The following is a 19,839-nucleotide window of genomic DNA, read 5'->3' as shown; positions in this document are numbered from 1 at the left end:
GAGGCGGCAGCGGCGGCGGGAGCGGCGGCTCCGAGGCAAGGCGGAGCCGGCCGGCGGGGGCGGGACAGGCTGTACGCCGCGGCGTCCACCGCTGGAGGCCCGGGCCCTGGGTTCGAATCCCGCCTCGGCCGCCCCCTTCGGGCCGCCCTGGCCCGCTCCTCGGGGGAGGGGTCTGTACCCTCCTCTCACAGCGGGAAAGCCGACCCCTCAGGGTCCGAGCCTAGGTCCCTAGCAGCCCTGCGGTTGATTCTTTTACAATAGGGAACTGAGGCAGGACCCGAGGAATGGGGGGCCGGCCCAGGGAGCGGGGCGAGGTGGGCGGAATTTGCAGCCCCGGTGGGGCCGGCGAGAGGGGCGTCCAGGGCACCGCGGGTCAGTGCAAGGGCCGGGCTGCACTGGACTTTTAAGGAGGAGCGGCCACCGCCGCCCCCTGTGGGAAGGGAGAGCACTAATGAGGTGCCTACTGTGTGCTCGGAGAGCCCGGGGAGGCGGTGGACGCGGGCACCAGGCGGGGCAGGCCCGAGGCCTCACTCGAACTCGGCCCTTTCATCGGGCTCTCTCCTGGTGCAAGATCAGAGACCTTCAGACCGCCTGCCCTCTGCAGCATTCTTTAAGCGTGTGGGGTGTGTCAGGTCTGGGGTGCGAATCTGAACCCAGGCCCCTCTCCCGTTCTGGCCAAGTTTCCAAATGCAGAAAAAGGGTCCTAGCGTCGATAAGGGTGGCCGAGTGGCCCAATGGATAGACTGTGACACTCGGGAAGACCCTTCTTTTGTACGGACTCCCTGTATGAACCCGGACAGACGACTGGACTTAACTGAATGGGCAGTCTCCCTCCTCTGTAAAAGGGTTAGTCACCCAGGATGAGCTGGTGGGAATGTGCTGCAATCAGCCCTGGTGGAGGGAATCCTGCGGCTGATTGTCCCACCAGGGGAGCAAGGGGAATGATAATAGCCTTTAGGTTATTTATTCATTTGTTCATTCATTCATTGGATGCTCACTGTTTCATGTTGTTGATGGTTTTGTGAGGCAGAATGCCTGGTAAACAGTAAACACTAGATAAATGTTGAATGGTAGTGGGCAGGTTTCTCCTTCCTTCAGTTGGCAAACTTTTTTCCTGTCTTTTTTCTTTTAATCCTGACTTTCTCATGACTTCTAGGCCCAAGAAAATGTCTGGTAACAATGATTGGTTTCAGAGTACCCGGGTTCCCAGCTTTGCTCAGATGTTGAAAAAGAACTTGCCAGTTCAACCTTCTTCAACAACGGTGAACCCTCCTCCAGGATATTCATCATCAGAGAACTATAGTGTCTCAAACTTGGCCTCGAAGGTCACACAAGTCACAGGTAATAACATATGGTGGCGCCTGCTTTCAAGCTCGCGTCCCCTGATGTATTCCTTTGAAAGGTTCATCTCCCTCCATAGCTGGCTACCACCTCCACCCTTAGACCACATGATAAGGAGTAAAACAGAAGGCACCTTGCCATGATTGTTCCAACAGTCAATCTGTGCTGACTTCCTGCTTCCAGGAGCCTGAGTTTTCTGGTGTTTTCAACCTTTCCCTTTCTTTTCCATGGAATTCCCACTAGATCTACTCAGCTGCCTAATTGAGCTTACTTTTTAAAAAATTTCACTTTCACCCGGTTATTTCCTTGCTCAAAAGCCTTTAGTGATTTCTTGTCTCCTCTGGGTGGTAGCTTGAACTCTTCTGAAGCCTGACTTTTGAAGGCCACCCTCAGTCAGGTCAGAGCCCCTGGTTGGCACTGGTCACCAATGGGAATCCATGGTTCCCCTTAGGCTCCTCTCTCAGATGTTCCCCAAGAAAAAGCATGGCACAGTGGAAGGAGCCCTAGCTATAGAGGACCTATATTCACATCCTGGCCTGGATGCTTCCTTTCTGTGTAACCTTGAGCCAGTCTCCCCTCTGGGCCTCAGTTTACTCGGGAAATGAGATTGGACTGGGCAACCTCTGAGGTTCTTTCCAGTTCTAGTTTTATGATCCCATGATATGAGCGCCCTTCATAAATCACGTAGTAATAATATCTGTGTTCTATTGTATATTTATTTTGTTAAATGTTTTATCATTCCATTTTCACCTAATATGGGCTTTCTCAAGAATATGGTAGGCCAGTAGTCTTAGAGTTGGGAGTTTGACACCTCTGCATCAGATGACAGATTCAGTGTCCAAAGAGTTCTCAACAGGCTAATATGATTACATTTAATAGAGATACATGTAAAGTCTTCTACTTGTGGGGTTTTTTAAAGACCCTAATACAAGTTGGGGGAGTTGGTGGCTAAATGAAAGCTTGTTGTTAGAATGATTTGGGAATTTTGGTGTTTTGGAAGTTCACTGTGGGTCAGCACTAGCACATGAGAAGTGACCGCTCTTAGTTGGATCTTAGTTGGATGTAGGGATACCTGGCATCTGTCCTCCACACCAGGGCAACTTGTTATCCTGTGTAGTCTAGGGAAGCCGCAAAAGGGCATGTAGGACTTACCCAAGGGTTCCTGTTCTGTTTATCCCCTCTGATGTGAAAGGAAGGGAGCTGGTAGAGAGAACAGCAGAAGTGTTTGCCTGCTTCCTTCCTTGCCATACTACTCCTGTGCAACTCATGTCTAGCAGGGAAGGGTTCCAGCCAGAGGAGCCAAGCAGAGTTCTGGGCTGAAGGTCTAGGCAGCCTGTCACAGGAGACTTCTTTATGGATGGTGGAGAAGCCCCCAAAGAAGGGATTTTGAGAAGAGAAAACATGGGGAAAAGCCTGTTGTTTGAAGCTGTTCCAAAGAGGGAGGGGCTGCCTTCCGTTGACAGACCCTATTCCTTCTGAGGTCCTGAAGCAGAAGCTCTATCAGAAGCAGTTGGTGAGGTTAGGGAAGAGATTCTGTTTACAGGCTGGCCCTGATGGTCTTTAGTGCATTGTATTGTAGAAATTGGAAGGGACCAGCCCCCTAGTTTCACAGATGAGCAAACTGAGGCTTAGGGATGTGAAGCAACCTCCCCATGGCCAAGCATTTATGAAGTGTTGGGTCCAAGGCCTCTTGATTTCAGAGCCAGTGCTGCCACCTGGAATGCAGATCCCATGAGTCTAGGACCTCTTGAATTCTGTGATTCTCTCACACATGTACTTAGAGGATGAGGCAAAGGAGATAGACATGGAAGTTGGAAATGAGATTTGTATTGTATTAAAGTGCATGATTTCTCATGCGATCTTCACAACAACCCATGAAATAGGAGTATTTTCGCCTTGGGGGTGAGATCATCGAGCCATTTTCTCAACTGTAAGCTGTGATAGATGGAGATGGCATCCAATCTCTTCCAGCTGTAAAATTCTGTAATTTTATTCAATGAAGCAGGTGATTTTTCTTGAGCTTACATGCTTACAAAGATTGGACTTTGTAGTTTACCAGCACCCTGTTGTCTAAATCGGCATAGCATGCAGGATTGGATTTTCTTGCTCTTCATCTGGCACTGAGACTTTTGGGGATGAGAGGAAAAGCTGTATTGGGGGTGGAGTGGCTTCATCTTGTTGAAACTGACTTGAAGCTGTTCGTTTTTTTAGGTAACTTTCCAGAACCACTGCTTTCCAAAGTAGTCCTACCTAATCCAAATGCTGTCCTTCCTCCAAAGAAAATTCCCAAGGAATTCATTATGAAGTACAAACGTGGAGAGATAAATCCGGTGTCAGCCCTCCATCAGTTTGCACAAATGCAGCGTGTGCAGCTTGACCTTAAGGAAACTGTAACAACAGGCAAGTGTTTGCTAAGGTTGGCTGTACTTGTCACGGAAAGTGGAACGAATGAATGAATGAAAGAAATAGTATTAGGAAGTGCTATTTGTATTGTATTTGTATTGTACTGTTTGACAATGGGGACACAAATAGCAGAGCAAGATAAGATGGGCAACCAGGTGAATCTGGATAGAGAGCCAGGCCTGGAGATGGGAAGTTCTGGGTTCAGATCTAGCCTCATACACACTTCTGGCTCTGTGGCTGGAGACAAGTCACTTAACCCCATTGTCTAGCCCTTATCACTCTTTTGCCTTGGAACTGAAGTCCAAGATGAAAGGGAAGATTTGTTTTGTTGTTGTTGTTTTTAAGAGCAAGACAAGAACTCTTTGTAACAGGGAGATATAAAACCTTGGGGAGTTTTCAGCTGCAAGTCAGAGGGAAAGACCCTGTTGTTCTTGGGGTCTTAGGGTTCTTCCCATTGTTTGAACCACTAGCTCAGCCCAAGAACCTTGGTAACCAGAACTTTCCTTTTTGGGTTTTTGGTAGCTATGGTTACTTGGGGTGGGCTAAGGAGAGATGGCTTCCAGCACTTACTTCTGAGACAATTGTCTCACAGCAATTTTCTTGGGTTTCTTCCTTGGGATAATGACTCCAAAGGCAAGGCTAATCTTTGGTGTTAAATTGAATATGATGGTCCTATTTCTGCTAGTAGTCCATCGCTGAGGTTGGGCAGAAGGTTTTGCCAAATAACATTAAGCAGCTTGGACATCCTTTTAGTTTTGTTCTTAGTCTTTTCAGTCTGAAGGGTTAATTTCCACAAGGTGTGCTTTGTTGGCCTAAAGTGATTGTTTTCCAGGTCTAAAATCTCTGCTTGTACAGGAGACCTCTAGGCATGGATCCTCACTCCTATATCGTGTGGAAATATCACATGATGAAGGTGGAGGTTTCATTATAGGCACTTGCTTTAACAACTTCTAGGAACTTGATAAAAATGCAGCTTTTAAAAAATTTTTTTTTAATTTTTAAATATCTTTACGTGTTTGCATGATTCATTTTCTTTCCTTCCTCTCTTCTCTCCCCCCCCCCTCCCAGAGCCAACAAGTAATTCCACTGAGTTGTACAAATGTTATCATAGATAACTTGATATCTATTTCCATGTTATTCATTTTTGCTTGGAGTGATCTTTTAAAGCCCAAACCCCAAATTATATCCCTATCTCTAAACATTGTGAGAAGTAATGCCATATGCTTTGCTTTTGCATTTCTACTCCTCTAGTTCTTTCACTCTTAAGTCCTTCAGAAGTGTCCTGGCTTGTTGCATTGCTACTAGTAGCAAAGTCCATTACATTGGATTGTTCCACAATGTTTTACTTTTTGTGTACAATGTTCTTCTGCTTCTAAAAATGCAGCTTTTTCAATGATTGGTACGTTGGGGTGCAGCTAGGTATCATAGAGGATAGAGCACCAGGCCTGGAGTTCAGAAGTCCTGGGTTCAAAGCTGGCCTCAGACACTTCCTAGCTGTGTGACCCTGGGCAAGTCATTTGATCCCAATTGCCCTTCTGTCTTAGAATTGATACTAAGACAGAAAGTAAAGGTTAACCAAAAAAAGGAAAGAAAAAAATGATTGATACTTTTTAAGGAAGGTACATGATAATATAACATTTGTCATTTCTTTAATTCCTTCTCCTTTTATCATTCATTGGACAAGTTCTTATCAAGACCTATATTCTTTGAAACAGAGCATACAAAGACAAAACCTGAAAAGGCTTCTTCCCACGAGGTTGCTTAAATTCCATTGAAGGAAACAATATGTATTGCCCATGAGTAAATACAAAGTCATTTGGGATTTAGGGTGGGCAGAGGTAATTGCAAGCCTTGGTAGGTTTAATTTGGGCCAGGGACAATTAGGGTGCCGCTCTCAGCTGGTGTGCATGATGGAGTGCTGCTTCAAGGTCAGCTGGATGATCTAGCATGCCACAGGGACTTCTCCCCTGTCCAGAATCTGGAGGGGATAGATTTCTGCAGAACACAGGAAGGCCACTTGTTTGCTGGCCTCCCAAGAGAGCTTCTCAGATACTATAGAAAAGACTGGAGATGGCTTTTACCCATGGTTGAGCAGACTCTGGAAGGCTGGGGTGGGACATTCAGTAAAAGAACTGCCTTAAGTGATATGCCCAGGAATGCTTTATTGCCCCAGACCAAGAAGAACCGACCCTTCCGTGGAGCCAGCAGGCTCTCAAGTGGTGGCCTCATGGTTTTGGAAGAATGCAAATGAAAAGAAAGATGCCTGGAAGGCTGGATGACTTGTTACCAGGTGGCCAAAAATTATGAATTCCATTAGGTAAATCCCATTAAGACCAGGAAGCATGTCTCATGGAGCCTGAAGATGTAATCAAGTAGATTATAGAAACATATGCATATCAAATATAAGGACAGAAGGACTAGGAAGGGATGGGCCAATAAAAGAAGGAACAGATTATCCCAGAGACTTTCATATAATTAGAAGGGACCAGAGAGGCAGTGACCTTTCGGGATTCAGTCATGCCCCTCTCTTTGTGACCCCATTAGCCTTATTTGCCACAGTGCATCCTAAGGCCCACATGACTTCATTCTCCAGGATGACCTGTTACTGGTGCTATTTTTTCTTGTATAGTTCTATGTATTCTTGCCACCTCTTCTTAATCTCTTTTGTTTCTCTTAAGTCCCTTCCTTTTTTCCCTTTTGTTATGTCTATTTTTGCATGAAATGCAGTAATTGCCTATCTTGAAGAGATCCCCTTCTGTTGGGGTTTTTTCCCCAGTTTCTTTGCATTGTTCATTTAAGAAAACTTTCTTTTTTAACTCTCTTTGCTATTCTCTGGAATTCTGCATTCAGTTGGGTAGATCTTTCCTTTTCTCCTTTGTCTTTTACTTTCCTTCTTTCCTTAGCTATTCCTAAAGCCTCACCAGATAGCCTTTTCACTTTCTTGTTCTTTTTCTTTGGGATGATGTTTGTTGCTGCCTCCTTTGCAATATTGTGAATCTTTTTCTGTGGTTCTTCAAGCACTCTCTACCAGATCAGATTCCTTAAGCCTGTTCATCACTTCTACTTCTGTTTCTTCATAAGGGATGAGATTGTACCTATATAGTCTGATGCTTCAATTTCAGTCTGAATTTTGCATTAAGAAGCTCATGATCTGAGCCATAGTTGGCTCCTAGTCTTGAGAGCTTCTCCACCTTTGGCTGCAAAGTACATAATCAATCTGTCAGTCAGTATTGACCATCTGATGTCCATATGTTGAATCACTCTTTGCGTGTTTGGAAAAGAATGTTTGCTGTGACCAGTGAGTTATCTTGACAAAAAGCTATTGTTTCTGCCCTGCTTCTTTTAGTACCCCAAGGCTAAACTTGCCTCTTATTCTAATTATCTTTTGGGTTCCTTTTTTTTTTTTTTTTTTTTTTTTTTTTAAGCACTCCAACCACCCTGAATGAATGAGATAGCCTTTTTTGGGATGTTATTTCTAGAAGATGTTGTAGGTCTTCTTAGAACTGATCAGCTTTGGACTCTGGTATTGGTGGTTGGAACATGGACTTGAATTTCTATGATGCTGAATGGTTTACCTTGCAATTGAACAGCTATCTTTCTGTCACTTTTATTGACTAAGGGTTATTCCATTTCTTCTAAGGGACTCTTGCCCACAGTAGTAGATATTGTGATCAACTGAATTAAATTTCCCCATGCCTGTCCATTTAAGTTCCCTGACACCCAAGATGTTGATGTTTAATCTTTCCATCTCCTAAATTGGCCATGTCCTGCTGACCTTGACCTCATAGATCTAACATTCCCATGCAGTATTCATCTGGGCAGCATCACGAATCTGTGGCAGAGCTTCTTTCAGCTTTGGCCCAGCTGCTTCCTTAGTACTGGAGCTACTTGTAGTTGTCCTCTGCTCTTCCACAGTGATGCATTGGCCTCTATCAGACCTGAGGGGCTCATCTTCTGGTATATCTTTTATGTTTTTAATACACTGGCTATATCTTTACTTGGCATAGATACTGGAGAGGTTTGCCTTTTCCTTCTCCAGTGGATCACCTTTTGTCAGAACTTTTCTGCCTTGGATAACCCTGCACCAGCTAGTTTATAGCTTCATTGAGCTATGCAAACCATTCCTCTAGGACAAGGCAGTCATCCTCCATGGGGCAATTACCTTAGGAGCCAGTGAAGGTTGACTTTGGCTCCCCACCTTGGTGTAGGGATTCTGGTCTTCCTCAAAAATTTCAGGAAGTACCTTAGGGGATTAATGAAAATTAATGAAAATCTTTGTTGATATTGTGGATTTTTAAATAGTTATATTTTTAAGGACATCATCAGTAATGTAATTTAGCATTAAATAAATGTTTACTAAGCAAACAAAAAAAGAAGTAAAGGAACAATGAAATTTAAAATGTGCTAGTTTTGTTTGTTATTGCCTTTCTTATATGATCTAAAACATCTACCAGAAAACAATTTAAATGTAAATCAACTAATTGTAATATGAGTTCTACTCATTGTTATGTGTAAATGCTCTGAAATGAACTAACATTCTCAACTTGTCTTTAAAAAAAAAAAAAAAAAAGGGCCCTGGGGTGAGAGGGCTGAAGAGAGGTCTATCTATGTAGTGGTCTTCTTCTATCAGAGGTCTTCTACTAATACACCCCAGTTATTTAAGTTCCTTTCCTTCTTGTATAGTTATTTACCTCTCTCTTTTCTTTTAATGTCATCTAAACATCCCTTTTAGGAATGTGCATGTCTCTGGGATAATTTTCCATTTAAGATTCTAAATATCTGAGGGGCAGGTCATTCATTCTTTCTGCAGTTCATTTCTCACTGGTCCTTTTTAAACTTTTTTTTGTTGTTCACGTTGCAATTCTCAATGACTTTAGGATTCTGAGGAGCATCTTGTACCAACTTCCCCCACTCCCAAACTTTAGACCTCTTTAGAGTAGTGACTGATAATGTCACCTATGATGCTGATGGGGTCTCTTTGGTACGTCCTTCAGCTTGCTTGGGTTATTTGTGGTGATTGATAGATTTCATGTTCATTTTGCCCTCTTAATATATTTGTGCAGTTTTCTGTATGTGGTCTTCAAATATGTCCAGACTTTCTTTCTCCCCCCTCCCCCCAATTGTGGCTTCCTGGTAGCCCAGTGGTTCTCTAATCATCTCTCCTTGTTTTTTTCTCCTCAGGTCACTTATTTTTGATGTGAGATTCTTTCTATTTTCTTTTTATCTTAAAAGTTGTGTTATTTGTGAGTCAAAAAAAAAAGTGGGGTAGATGGTGGCAACTCAGAGTTTGCAAAAGCACAAGTAATAATAACATGAGGCCCCTGGATTTTAAGTGTAGAGGAATCTTTGCCCAGCAAAGCAAACTCCTCTCTTTACCCTATACTCTGATCCCCAATCTATCTCTTTAATGAATTTCCCTGTCTCTGTCTTGGGCACCACCTTTCTTCTCAACTCCCACATTTATAACTTTGATGTTATGCTTGATTTTTCTCTCCCTCCCCCTACATGTCAAATCACGTGCCAAATTGATTCATGTATTCAGACATGAGGATATTTTCCATGTGACTAATTGTGAACAAATTGGGAAGGGCAAGGTGGTGTTGGTCATTTTCAGTGATGTAGCATCCAAGCAACCACAACTGGGATTGGAGATGAGAAGGAAATAGCTTTTGAAATTTGAGTTCTGAAACTCCAAACCTTTAGCTAAGTAGAGTTAAGTTTAGCCAAATGTAGGTCTTGAAGCAAAGCCTAGATAACCATTTCATAGGGATGTCATTAAGGGAATTCTCAGGAACAAGATGGCCTCGATGGCTTCAGTGTTCCTTCCCACTCTTGAGAATTCATGAATCTAACTAAGGAAAGGTCAAAATAACCCCACAAGTCATACTGCTATACTTTTTAAAATATTTTGACAGCAATGTGGATTTACTTTTAGAAGAATTTTTCTAAATAGAAACAATATTGTTTTTCTTTTGACCCTGATGAGAGTTTCCTAAATATATGTGATCTTTGTGAAGATTCTGCTAGTTGTATTTGCTGTTTTAAACTCATGGCAGTGTCCCTGGCTATCTCTTTCAGGTAATGTTATGGGTCCTTATTTTGCTTTTTGTGCTGTGGTGGATGGTATTCAATATAAAACTGGACTGGGACAAAATAAAAAAGAGTCTAGATCCAATGCGGCCAAGCTGGCCCTTGATGAGCTTTTGCAGTTGGATGACCCTGAACCAAGGAACATAGAACCCTCAGGTGAGTACTCTGGTCATTGAGTATTGATCTCCCCCCTCTCCCTCCCCTGCCCGCCATACCTAAATAGGGACTGGGCCTGTTATTTCATTGCTCTAGGGGGAGCCTCTGGTGAGAAACTTCTCCACCAAGCCTATATCCATTCTGTCATTATTGGTTCATGCTATTCTTTTTTATATTCAGGCTTGGTTAAATCTCCTTTCCTTTCTGCATTTCCCCCACACATACCCCACCCCCAAAATCTGAGCTCATCATAGAGCTTCCTATATAGCTATGTTAGTTTCTTCAGAAGGACCCTTTAGGATTGAATAGTCGGGGTATCTTTCCTCCCTCCCTGCTTTAAGAACATCTACTTCTAGCCTGGTATCCCTTGACTATGTATCCATGAGATTATACCTGTGTTCCCTTGCTATGAAAAATTCCAGTTTGTTTCAGGCATGCTATCCCCAAACTCTCAACCCCTTTATAACACTAGCCAGCTCTTTATTGGTCAGAATGAATATCAGAGTAGCAGGTACAGTACTCCCCTGGTTACTTCCTCTTTCTTTCTTATAATTGTAGCTTTCTAAGCTTGACCATTTTGACCTCAAGCCCCTAATGAAGCCTCCTAGACAGAGCTCACAAAACTACTATGTTTTCTCCTTCCTGAATGATCCCCTATGATGGCCCCTATTGACCTGATTCTCCAAAATGGTGATGTCATGAGCTATGAGGAACAACTCCGGAGAGCTAAAAATTGTAGAGAAGCAACCAGAAAACATTGGCTGTAAGATAAGATGCATTAAAAACTGTGTGAAAATAGCTTTAGTTTTCTGATTTTGTTCAAATACTGTTTTTCTCATAGAAAATGCTTTTTGCCAAATATCATATTTTCTACACTACAGTGTTACAAAAGATATAGTGGTCACCTTAAAAACTTGAAGGGCTTCATGTTTCCTAACTTATTTCTTTTAATAGGTCCTCCTCTCATCCCTGCAGAACCTATCATTTCAGCTGAATCGAATTATGTTTCCAAGGTGCATTACGGTAGGAAAGTCCTATATATTCTTGTTTGGTACCAGATGCCACCACTAAAGAAATATTACATGTCCAAGTTCGCTTCAAGGGTCTGTGTTGTTTTTGAGTCAAGGATCTGGTGACAAAGATATGATTGCTCTGATTTGGTAGATAAGCTTTTAAGAGTTGATGTGGCCAAAAGTTTCTTTTCCCTGTGGCCACCCTGGTGATGAGCCTTGGAGAGACTGGTGTTTGAATGGCAGCCAGAGTAGTCTGTTAGCGAACTAGACTTGAAGTCTTTCTAGCACGATGTAGAACCTTCCATATTTGGTGTCCTCTTTCAGTAACCCTGCGATCACCTTGGCATGATGAGTTTTGGGTGGCAGGCACTCCACTGGAATTATAGGTGAGAAGATGAATTGCTGCTGCTGCTATATTAGCTTCCCAAGTCGGAGTAAGCTTACTGCCGAGAGGACAGGGACTTTGACTTCACACAAACTACTTTTGACTCTTTGTTTAGATGAAATGCGTTAGAAATGTTTAGAAGAAATGCTTGTTGGAGGTCAAGGAGCAAACAAGCTAGCTGTTTGGAGTCCCAGGCGTGCAAGAGCTAGCTCATCAACCTCCAATCTACTGTTAGAGCAGGGTTTTTAAAAACATTTTTGTGTGCTTTGAGTTCCTTTGGCTACCATCTAGTAATGCCTATGAACTCTTCAGAAAGATGCTTTTAAATGCATCAAATAAAATGTGGAGGATTAGAGTGGAAACTTAACTATATTGAGATAGTTATCAAAATAGAAAAAACAACTCAAGCTCTTAGGCCCCAGATTAAGAAAATTTCTTTCTTGAACTTCTTGAGTTATATCTGTGTGGTTTGTCATTGACTCCAAGAGAAACACTTATTTGCCCAATGAATCTTCAGCAGAAAGCAGTAAAGACTCTGCTCTTTCTCTCCTTGGCCTAGGAAACTGGATTCAAAGGAATTGGCCCTTTTCTGTCTGTTTCAAGGACTGAGGACCTCTGTTGGCATTTGTAAGCCTATTAGACTGGGGGGAAACGAACACTTACACTACGACAAGACCAGCTCATGATTGACCTTGTGGCTCATGTCATAACAATAGAAATTGATCGTCTGGAAGGAACACTAAAGGCCAACCTGTTCGTTCTTCAACTCCTATTAGGTAGAAAGTGTATGAGGCTAAGCTGCTGCCATGTTGATAACTAGAATCTAGTTTAGTCTATAGTATTGAACATGCCAAATGGGAAGAGGAAGGCCCAGATGGGAGCCAGATCAAGATGTGGGAGAAGCAGTTCTGGCAAATAGGATACAAATTAGCTACGAATGCCAGAGAAGAAAGCATAAGTATCAGTATTTAGGCTCACGGCAGATCTAAGAAGTCTAAGAGCATATCTTAGGGCAATGATGGCAAACCTTTCAGAGCCGGAGTGCCAGGCCCTACCCCAACCCCCAGACCAAGTACTGACCCCGCCACACCTCACCCAGGAGAGGGAGAAATCTCTCCCTTTGGGCTGCTGGGAAGAGAGGTGGGTGAAGTGAAGAATGTCTTCAGCAAGTGTAGAGAAAGGGAGGGGAGTAGCCTAAACCCTCCACTTCCCTCCAGCTCTGCCACCTGTGAGCTACCCACCTTACACACACACACACACACACACACACACACACACACACACACACACACACACACACACACACACACGTGTGTTCCCCCATTGGACTGCTGGGCAGAGGGGCGAGGATGTGAAAAAAATGTCATCAGGCATAGTGGAGAGGGGGGAGGGGAGTAGCTCTGCCTTTCTAGTAACAAACTGTGGGGGTGGTGACCATGTGTCCACAGAGCAGGTTCTGCATGCCATTTTTGGCACCCTAGCCATAGATTCACCATCACTGCCTTAGGGTCTTAAATATCTTTCAGGTTTCAGGTAGGTGCCATTCTCAAAAATAAAGATGGAAAAGGGGGAGGGGGAATACAAAATTCAACAGCACTACATTAGCTAAGCATGAGAGCACATGAAGTATTTTGCACCATAATCCTCAAAGAAAGGTCTAACCTCTTTCTCTAAAAAATTATTTTTTTGGTATTTTTATATTGCCTAAGTATCTCCCTCTATTCATTTCACTCTCCCAAATAATTTTGAAAAGAAAAAACAAGGAAGAGAAAAAAATTCAGCAAAACTGATCAATACATGGGGAGTGGGGGCAGGGGGGTGGGGAGACCTAACATTAATGCAATGCTCCATACCCCTGGGATTTCTCCAGTGGACGTTGGGGGGAGGTGACTAGTAGTCAATAGCCTTCACCATCTCCCAGGAGTAGGCTGCTTTCATATTCTAGTCAAGTAATCAAAAGCAATTACTGTGGGTCAGGCCCTATGCTAACTGCTGAATATATCAAGAAGGGAAAACCAATTCTGCCCCCATGGAGCTTACATTCTATTGGGGAGAAGTAGCATGTATATTCCAGGTATAAGATACTAACAGGAGATGGAAAGACATTTGGGGATGTTGAAAGGCTGAAGAAGGTGGCATTGCTGCTGAGTTTTGAGGAAGATAGTGATTCTTAGAGGCAGAGGGCCTAGGGGCAGACAAAGTAAGGAACAGCAAGAAGGACAGTGTTGCAGGATTTTAATAAGGCTTATGAGGGGAAAGTAAAGTCAAGGAAGGGACCAGGCTGTGAAGAGTTTTGAATGATAACTAAAGGATTTTATATTTGATCCTAGGCTAATGGAGAGCCATTGGAGTTTGAGTAGGAGGGAGAGGTGATACAGATTATTAATAAGGAAAACACCTGGTCTTGTTACATCCCTTTTATTTTATCCTACTGCCACCACCTTACAAGGCTTTCATCTCCATAGGCCTAAATTTTCCAGAAAGTATACCTAATAAAAAGGTCCCTCAAATTGTCATAACATCAGTAAGGTGGTCTCTGATACCATGCCAACCACTCTATTCTGAGAGAGCCATGTTCTTGCATCAGATCTTCTTTAATGGGCATGGTGTTTGCTTTCAACCTGTTGTTCCATGGCTCATATATACAAGTGCCTAGCTGAGTTTATTTTCTTAAAAGCTCTACTTTTATCTGGGGACTTCTTGCTTCCAAGTCTTCAGCAACTGCCTATTGCCTCTGGTAGAAGCCTGGACTCTTCTGCCTAGCTTTGAAGGCCCTCTCCAATGAGGTCAGATGTTGGGATGGCACTGGTCACCAACACAAATCCTTGGCTCCCTTAGCCTGGTCTTCTCACTGTGCCTCCAGCTCACTTCTATGGTATTGTGCTCAGTTCTGGGCACTGCATGGGAAGATTGTCCACAAGAGGGGATATCGAAGAAGGTGATAGCTGAAAAGATTGGAGACCATACCTGGGAACACTGATTAAAGAGGCATAACCCCTGTGGGAGAGGGACACTTGGGCAGTCTTCATAGGAACCATGTGGTCAGGGGAAGGAAGGGGTCTGGGGTTGGAACCCAAGGACCTGTGGTCATTTCCCAGCTCTGCTACTTACTGCTGTGTCATCTTGGGCAAGTCCTTGCCTACAGCATTCTCTGACTAGCAAATCTCAAAGGCCCTTTTTCTCTCTAAATCCACAACTGCCTACAGAACAGAGTGGGTCTTTGTTCTATTGCAAGTGAAATTGATTGAGATCAAGGAAGTACAATCTGAATAAATCGATTTATCATCAAGGCATGTAGTTGCATAATGAACTGGATCCAAGGCTTCTCAGGCACAAGGACATCAAATTATAGGTAACAAAGCTTATCATCAAACGTGAAGAACAAATTGTTATGTAATTTTGAGTAACACAAGCATTTCTTCTTTCTGATTGGCCAAATGGTACTAACCACAAGTTGTACCAGAATGTTTTGCCCTATTTCCCTAAAATCATAAACAGAGCTTTTACAGGAACACAAAATGAACACAACATTGAGTTGGTTTGGTTCCTTCAGTACTCCCCCTTTGATCCTTGGGGAACTTGTCTCCCATAATTCACTTACCCAATGCCAACTGTATATGGTTCATTGTATATTCAGGATTGGTATTTTGAACCATCATCAGATTATTAGAATTAATTTTGAGCAGGCTTTAGTAAGTAATACATCACCTAATACAAAACCAAAGGACAGTTAAGAGGCTTAGCATGATATGTAATCAGAATAGCCAAAAAAAAACTAGGAAGAGGGTCCCATCATGGAGTATCTGCCTCTTGTCTAAGCAATTTTCTGCTATAACCTATTGGATTTTGTGGAGATTACAATTGTAGTTACAATCTCTCCTGATTGGTTAATGTAGAAACACTAAGATTGGTCATAGCACAGTCACCTCCTTTTGAAGCTGTAAGACAGATTATATGGTTTTGTGCTAAAGAATCCATCTCAGTTTGAAGAGAGGAGATAGACTCCTGGGTCAACTTCTCAGTTTTGAAGGAGAGAGATTACTGGCCATCTGTTCTAAGGCAGCAATTCAACTGGGTAGAATTATAGACCAGAGAGACTTAAATTGTTGTTTTATAGGATTTCCTTACTTTCTCACCTTTGATAATTATGCCACCATACTCCTATATCTCTAGTAGAATATTTCCCCAACAGTCCTAAAGAATGTTTGAAAACCGATACTGACAGAAATAAACAAGTGATCTCACATACCCCAAACCAGCTTGGGGGAAGACGGGTATAAGCTCTTTTTCTATGGACATAAAACAAACCTGGGAATCCCAAACTCCCATGTGAAATTTGAAAGGGGAGGGGAAGGGCATTCCAGAATTACCATAGCCAGTAAAATTAGAAGCATCATAAATATGATTTGCAAAATTGATAAATTTAGGTTTGTAATCAACCTTCTCTATTTTGTTGTAAACAGTGGCTCTGGCACAGGTACATGATTTCCTGTTTTCAATATTTGGGAAAGGAAGAGATTGTATACACCCCTGAACAGTCTCCAAGTTCAGTGAATTATTAGGGGTTCTGTTTCTGACAATACAGAAAGTAAAATTTGGAAGAGGAGTATCTACTGGTAACGAGATTGTCTTAGTTTTACATCAAACTATAGTTCCATTAAATTTTATAATTTAATGACAATAAAGGTGGGAGAAAGTGATTGGCCTTGATATCTATAGTTCTTTGGGGATTATAAATGACATAAAGCCAAAATAAAAGATTCAAAGTCTTGTCCAACAGAAGATCATTTGGAGTAACAGGGAAAGCTACCAAAGGATCAGGTTCACCTTGATGAATGTGGTGGTGTATCCAGCATCCATGAGGTCTGCTTGCTTTAATAAAGTATTTAAATGATAAATACATTTTAATAAAGCATGTCCTACTTCACCACAAAACTTACTAATAAGGCTTTTCCTAGCCCCTTGGAGAAGTGGAATCAAGAGGAAAGAGCAGCTGTTAATAGCATCAGAATTAAACAACAGCAAGGAAATATGAGAGATTTAAAACATATAAGAATAATTGTGAGGCATAAAGCAAATGATCATAAAATGTAACCATTTGCCCATAGTTGACAATTTTTCATTCCCAAGATTACTGTTAAGAGTTTTTTGTTCTAGAGTTCTTTTGTGTGGAGTTAACTGGGGAAGGAGAAACACGAGGGAATAGCATTAAAGTAAAACAAAAACATTCTTAGAAACAGTCAAGATCAGGTTTTCTATGGGTGCAGTGTCTTAAGTCTTTTCTCTGATCTTTATTGCAATTGGGATAGCCAGCAGTACTTGGAATGGGCCTTTTCAGGCACATTGAATTCTGCAGGTCCCCTGGAAGTTCTTGAAGTAAACATTATATCCAGGGTAGAAGTTGTGTAGCAAAAAGTCCAAAGGTCTGACCTGTACTTCAATTCCTGCTTCATGAAGTTTCTCTGATATATTTTATAATTACTGTACGTAAGAATCAACAGACATTTCCTCCAAGCAAGGATGTACAGATTGGGGGGAAAGGATCTTGCTTTTATGGGGGGTGATTCCTCCCCCTCACATTCCTCCCATTTGTGTGTTTTGCAGGTAAAGTAAGGGGAGGTACATCAATCAGGAAGGGTTTTTAAGTTCTTTGTTCATATGCTCAACCTGACTCAAATTCTCAGGATCCTGTTATCCCAAAACAAGAATACATTTGAAAGAGTATTGAGGTTGTGTAATGAAAGCCCCATCTGAATCTCTCTGTGCTAGGAGATTGTCTCTGGGCACAGTTTCTTTAAGGATTTTAGCATCAATTGTAGCTTTAAGAACAGGAAATGCCTCAATCTGATGAGTGAGCTGGTCTATGATAACAAGACCACCTTTATAGTGCCCAGCTTTGGGTATGCATACATGTAAAACAAATTAGCAGATGTTCAAATGGAATCTAAGCTAAAGGGCATCTGCCAAAGACAGTGGTTTGGAAGGTATGCTGGCTAAGAACCTGACAGGTGGGACAGGTAGTGCCTCAGGTAATGCTTGGGGTACCCAGGCATTTCTTATGGTATTGACCATTCCTCATGTGCCTCAATGGTTTCCTTTACAAACAGATAATTATAGCTGATAATCTCCACTCCAGGAGGAGTGGCTTTTCTTCTACTGATACCTAGACTCCAGAGATCTGTTTTGCCCTTTTTTAACCTTGGAGTTATTGTAGACAATAATCATCTATAGACGCCATCACTAGTGATAGAAGAGAGGTGAAACACGTAGTCCAGTCCTAATGCAGCTAACTTTGCTACATCATTGCCTTGATTATTACCCTGTATAACAGGGTCAGTGGTACCAGTGTGAGTGGAACAGTGGATGGTGGGCAGAGTTTTGGGTAAATGAAAAGCAAAGAGAAGATCCTTGAAGAAGTTGACATTAGCAATGACCTTCACTGTAACCACAACATTCTGACAGCATGACAGATCCCAAATGCATGTCGAAAGACTATGCACATGGTGTGTCACTGTGACCAGTGGGGAACTGACAGGCTTGAGCAAGACCAAACAATTCAGCAACATGAGCGCCAAGGTTGGATGGCACCGAGGCTGCCCAGGTGGTATTGTGGTCAGGTCACAGCTGTGCCAGGGTACTGGATGACATCTCTGACAAAGGAAGATCTGTCAGCATAGGCATGGTTGCCTCCTGGAGGGCAGTATCAGTTGGGGCATCACAGGGTCATTTGGTGGTTTTGGTGATGGAAGAAAACCATTGGAAGGCAAAGACAGATGAGGAAGAAGCACTGCAGGATTAGGGATGGAACAAGGCTAAAGTGGAATATTCTCCCTTTTTAACAAAATGGCCTCATATTTGGTGAGTCTTGGATCACAGAACCTGTTTATCAACAGGGCCTGGCTTAGGTTTTTTAAAAAAGGCAAAACTGGAGCACTATAATGGGATTCACATGGAGCAGTAATAACCTGATCTCTAAGAGTCAATAATGAATGAACACCTTCAATAATTGTCCTTAATAAGGGATACTGGGAAACATATGGTGATGGTCCTTCTTTGGTTCTAATGATGATGGGTACAGCAGATTTTAATAACTCTACATCTGAAGATGAAATAGCCCATAGAAAGTCAGGTGGAATTCTGAGACCATGATGGGGTAGAGTTGGGCATTCTGATATAAGTATGGTTTTGATATCTATTTTCTAAACTCCTTCAATTTCTCCTTTAAAAATCTGGAAGCTGTACAATTTGGTGCATATATGTTAAGTGCACATATCTCTTATCAAGATATAGTTTCCTTCCTTGTCTCTTGATATTGAGTCTTTTTACTTTAGCTTTGATTGCTATTTCTGCCTTCTTTGTCTTAGTTGCAGCCCGATAGAGTCTGCTACGACCTCTTACCTTTACCCTGTATGTGTCTGCCTGCCTCCTGTGTTTTTTGTAGACGGTATATGCTAGGATTCACGTTTTATGGGTGAATTCATCTTATTCATATTCACAGTTATTATTACTATCTGTGTATTCCCCTCCATTTTAACTTCCTTCTTTAATCCTGACCTTATTCCTTCTTTCCCTCCAGTGTTTTGCTTTTAGTGGTGTCCCCCCTTCCCCTCCCTTATCACTCCCATCCCTGCCCCCTACTTCCCTCTTACTATAGGACCTTTTGATTGTCCCCTCCCCCAGCTTCTCCCTCCCTTGTATTTCTTCCCTTCCTACCACTACCACTTCTACTTTTCTATAGGGTAAGATACAATTTTATACCCCAGTGATCTTGCTGTTCTCTCTCCGAGTCAGTTCCAATGAGAGTACAGTTTTTTTTTTCCTGTCACCATCCTCTTCTTCCCTTCCATTTTATTGGTTTCCTCCCTCCACCCCCTCCACATTTTTTCATGTGATATATTTTGCCCCATTTTAACTACTATGATGATAACAATTTTTAAGAGGTACAGTTATCGTCTTTATACATAGGAATACAAGCCATTTGGCCTTATTGAAATCCTTAAATTTTTCTTCTTCTTTACCTTTTAATGCTTCTCTTGGATTTTGTATTTGGGCCTCAAATTTTCTGTTCAAGTCTGATCTTTTCTTCAGGAATGTTTGGAAGTCTTCAATTTTATTAAATACCATACTTTCCTCTGAAAGAGTATAGTCAGTTCTGCTGGGTAGTTAATTCTTGGTAGACCCATTTCCCTTGCCTTCTGGAATATAATATTCGAAGCCTTCTGGTCCTTCAGCATGGAGGCTGCCAAGTCCTGTGTGATTCTGACAGGGGCTCCATGATATCTGAATTGTTTCTTTCTAGCTATTTGTAGTATTTTCTCCTTGGTCTGGAAGCTCTTGAACTTGGCTATAACATTCCTTTGAATTGTCATTTGGGGATTTAATGCAGGAGATGATCTGTGGATTCTTTCAATCTCTATTTTACCTTCTTGTTCAAGGATATTAGGGCAATTT

At 42.3% G+C, this 19,839-nt stretch overlaps 1 protein-coding gene across 2 annotated transcripts in view; it reads left to right on the top strand.

Annotated features, from left to right (window-relative positions):
* The first annotated feature begins 325 nt into the window (after nucleotides 1-325).
* ADAD1 (adenosine deaminase domain containing 1) overlaps nucleotides 326-19,839 on the top strand; it is a 59,177-nt gene continuing 39,663 nt past the window's right edge. The window contains exons 1-5 of one of the 2 annotated variants that reach the window (XM_044681178.1): nucleotides 326-372; nucleotides 1,157-1,341; nucleotides 3,553-3,741; nucleotides 9,823-9,990; nucleotides 10,945-11,013. In XM_044681178.1, the coding sequence (XP_044537113.1) occupies nucleotides 1,167-1,341; nucleotides 3,553-3,741; nucleotides 9,823-9,990; nucleotides 10,945-11,013 (601 nt within the window). In that variant the 5' untranslated portion in view covers nucleotides 326-372; nucleotides 1,157-1,166. Of the gene's footprint in view, nucleotides 373-1,156; nucleotides 1,342-3,552; nucleotides 3,742-9,822; nucleotides 9,991-10,944; nucleotides 11,014-19,839 lie in introns of those variants that run through there. The other variant, XM_044681177.1, reaches the window with a different exon arrangement.

Source organism: Gracilinanus agilis, chromosome 6, assembly GCF_016433145.1.
Source record: "Gracilinanus agilis isolate LMUSP501 chromosome 6, AgileGrace, whole genome shotgun sequence".
NCBI classification, from domain to species: Eukaryota; Metazoa; Chordata; class Mammalia; order Didelphimorphia; family Didelphidae; genus Gracilinanus; species Gracilinanus agilis.
The sequence above is the reverse complement of the archived record's forward strand: the minus strand, read 5'-3'. Positions and strand labels throughout refer to the sequence as shown.